This window comes from Myotis davidii, unplaced genomic scaffold (genome assembly GCF_000327345.1).
Source record: "Myotis davidii unplaced genomic scaffold, ASM32734v1 scaffold845, whole genome shotgun sequence".
Lineage (NCBI taxonomy): Eukaryota > Metazoa > Chordata > Mammalia > Chiroptera > Vespertilionidae > Myotis > Myotis davidii.
The window spans coordinates 1,568,659-1,571,322 of NW_006296223.1; the positions used below are offsets into that span (position 1 = coordinate 1,568,659).

The following is a 2,664-nucleotide window of genomic DNA, read 5'->3' on the forward strand; positions in this document are numbered from 1 at the left end:
CCACGGTGGGGAGAGGGCCTGCCGGGCGGAGAGGAGAGACAACGTGGCCAGTCTGGCTCCTTGAACAGGGACCCCTCCCTCTGCTTCTGCGGCTGCAGCCTCAGCCTCAGCTCCCCTCCCCCCTCGGCTCAGCCTAACTCCCCTGACGCTCCGCGACCATCCAGAGGGGCCTGGGCTGAGCCCACGGAGGAGGACTGGGAGGAGGGCAGAGGGACAAGTGGCCCCTCTGGGCTGGTCATGGCTCAGATAGGGGGGAATCCCCTGGAGAACAGAGGTTGGGTTTCACAATGACAGCAGGACGTGGATCTGGAAGTTGGGGGCTGTGGAGACCCTGGGGTCTAGGAGCTGGGTTTCCCATGGCCCCTCCTGGGCCCAGCTCCCAGCCAGGGCACCCAGGGTTGCCAGCTCTCCCGGGAGCCCTGTCCTTGCTCTCTGACCGAGTCTCCTCTCCAGGCCTCCTCAGGACATAAGCCTGGAAGAATTTGACGATGAAGACCTGTCTGAGATCACCGATGACTGTGGCCTGGGCCTCAGCTATGACTCGGACCACTGCGAGAAGGTAGGGAGGGACGGGAGCTTAAACCCTCTCCAGGGGAGCCTCACGTAGGCCCCGCTTAGGTCTCATTTGGGGTTTTAGGGTAGGTCTGCACTCAGCCTTGAAGCAAGAGATCCTCTGGTTCCTCCTTGCTTTGGGCCTTTGGCCTGGGAACTTCCTGGAAGTCACATCTCTTTCTCTAACAGACTGTAGGCCCTGCTCCAGGGTCTTCCCCAGTGGTCCTCCCTTGACCCCCATCCGTGGACTAGCTTGGGGGAACGGATATGCCCATGCTTCATGTGCCCTCTGTGCCCTGAGGACTTCCCAGAAAGATCTACCTCCTTCCAGCCCTGTCCCCACCTGCATGTCTCTGCCTCATGTCTCCACCTGAAACTTCCTCCCCTATCTCCTTCCTTTCTTTCTCCTCCTGTCTCTCCATGATCTGTTTTCATTCATTCAAGAACAGTTCTGAGCAACTGCCATGTGGCAGCTGCCAGGCGCCTCCAGGTGCTTGAGGGAACAGGACAGGTGTGGCCCATGCCCGCAGGAGTTATAATCTTGAAGGGGAGAAAGACATGTCAGAGCCATGGCTCCTGAGTGTCAGGGGCAGGGTTCCACTTGAGGACACAGCGAGGGGGAAGAGAACCCCATCGAGACTTTCCAGTGGCCATGGCCCAGGAGCATGCCCAAGGGAGGGCGGGCAGGAGCTGGGCTGATGAGGAGGTGGGAGGGAATGGAAAAGAGAGCGGCCCCAGGGATTAACTGTTGGAGGCCCTGAGGTTGGTGCAAGCTTGGTGGATCCTGGTGCCAGCTGTCTCTTCCTTCCTGCATTTGTCTGCTATTTACTGAGTCTCAGCTGTGGGTAGGTCCTGTTCTGGGGTGTGGGGTACGCCAGTGCTCAGTATGGACATTCTGCCCCGATGGGGCCAGCAGCTTGGTGGGGAAGACGGCCAAATGTTGTCTAATAATTGTGAGTTGTAGTCAAATTGCTCTGCAGAGAAGAGTGGTGTGCTGAAGGTGATGGGGTCAGGTGGTGAGAGGAGTCAGCAGCTGGGTTGGGGCCACTCTGAGGATCTCTGTCATGCAGGCCCCGGCCAAGAACCAGAGCGGTCCTTATGTATCTCAAGCAGATTAAAAAAAAAAAAAAAAACCCAGAAAAACTGCTCTGTTGGGGAGCAGAGACCTGGAGGTTCCTTTTCCTTGAATTATAGCTTCCTGCCTTCTCCTTTTCTTCTTCTTCTTTTTTTTTAAAAATATATTTTTATTGATTTCAGAGAGGAAGGGAGAGGGAGAGATAGAAACATCAATGATGAGAATCAGCAGTGGGCTGCCTCCTGCACGCCCCCTACTGGGGATCGAGCCCACAACCCCAGCCATGTGCCCTGACAGGGTATTGAACGGTGACCTCCTGGTTCATAGGTCGATGCTCAACCACTGAGCCACACTGGCTAGGGCCTGCCTTTCCCTTTTCTGACACCCAGGACCCCAAGCCACTGTCCCACACTCACCCAGCTCTGCCCTGTCCCTCCTTCCTGCAGGACAGCCTATCTCTGGGGCGCTCGGAGCAGCCGCACCCCATCTGCTCCTTCCAGGATGACTTCCAGGAGTTTGAGATGATCGATGACAATGAAGAGGAGGAGGAGGAGGAGGAGGAGGAAGAGGAGGAGGAAGAGGATGAGGAAGAAGAGGAGAAAGAAGGAGAGGACAAGGAGGGGGGAAGACCTGGCCCCGAAGCCGGTACTCTGGAGCTGCTGATCCCCTCCCCCTCCCTGGAAGAGCCCCACAAGCACAGGCCCACCACACTCCACCTGACTCCCCTGGGAGCCCAGGTGAGTGCCCAGGCCCACCATCCGGGACTCTGCTGCCCATGGCAGGCTGTGGCTCCTCCCCCCACCCTCACCTGCAGCTGGAGCCCCTCCTGAGACCTCTTCTGTCCCCCCTGCAGGACTCCCTGAACAACAATGGGGGCTTCGTCCCAGTGCCCCCAGCCTCCTGGCAGGAGACAGTGCTGTGCTCACCCCGCCAGGAGCCACTCCAAGGTGAGCAGGACTGTGGAGGCCCAGGAGGCAGGGAGGGAGGAGCGGAGGCCGGTGAGCCTGCTGACCGAGGCCCCTCCCGCCCCGCAGAGC

At 58.8% G+C, this 2,664-nt stretch overlaps 1 protein-coding gene across 1 annotated transcript in view; it reads left to right on the forward strand.

Annotated features, from left to right (window-relative positions):
- MAPK8IP2 (mitogen-activated protein kinase 8 interacting protein 2) overlaps window positions 1-2,664 on the forward strand; it is an 11,189-nt gene that overhangs the window by 2,236 nt on the left and 6,289 nt on the right. Inside the window, exons 2-4 of the mRNA XM_015568725.1 lie at window positions 442-559; window positions 2,074-2,364; window positions 2,481-2,625. Of these exons, the coding sequence (XP_015424211.1) occupies window positions 442-559; window positions 2,074-2,364; window positions 2,481-2,625 (554 nt within the window). The remainder of the gene's footprint in view (window positions 1-441; window positions 560-2,073; window positions 2,365-2,480; window positions 2,626-2,664) is intronic.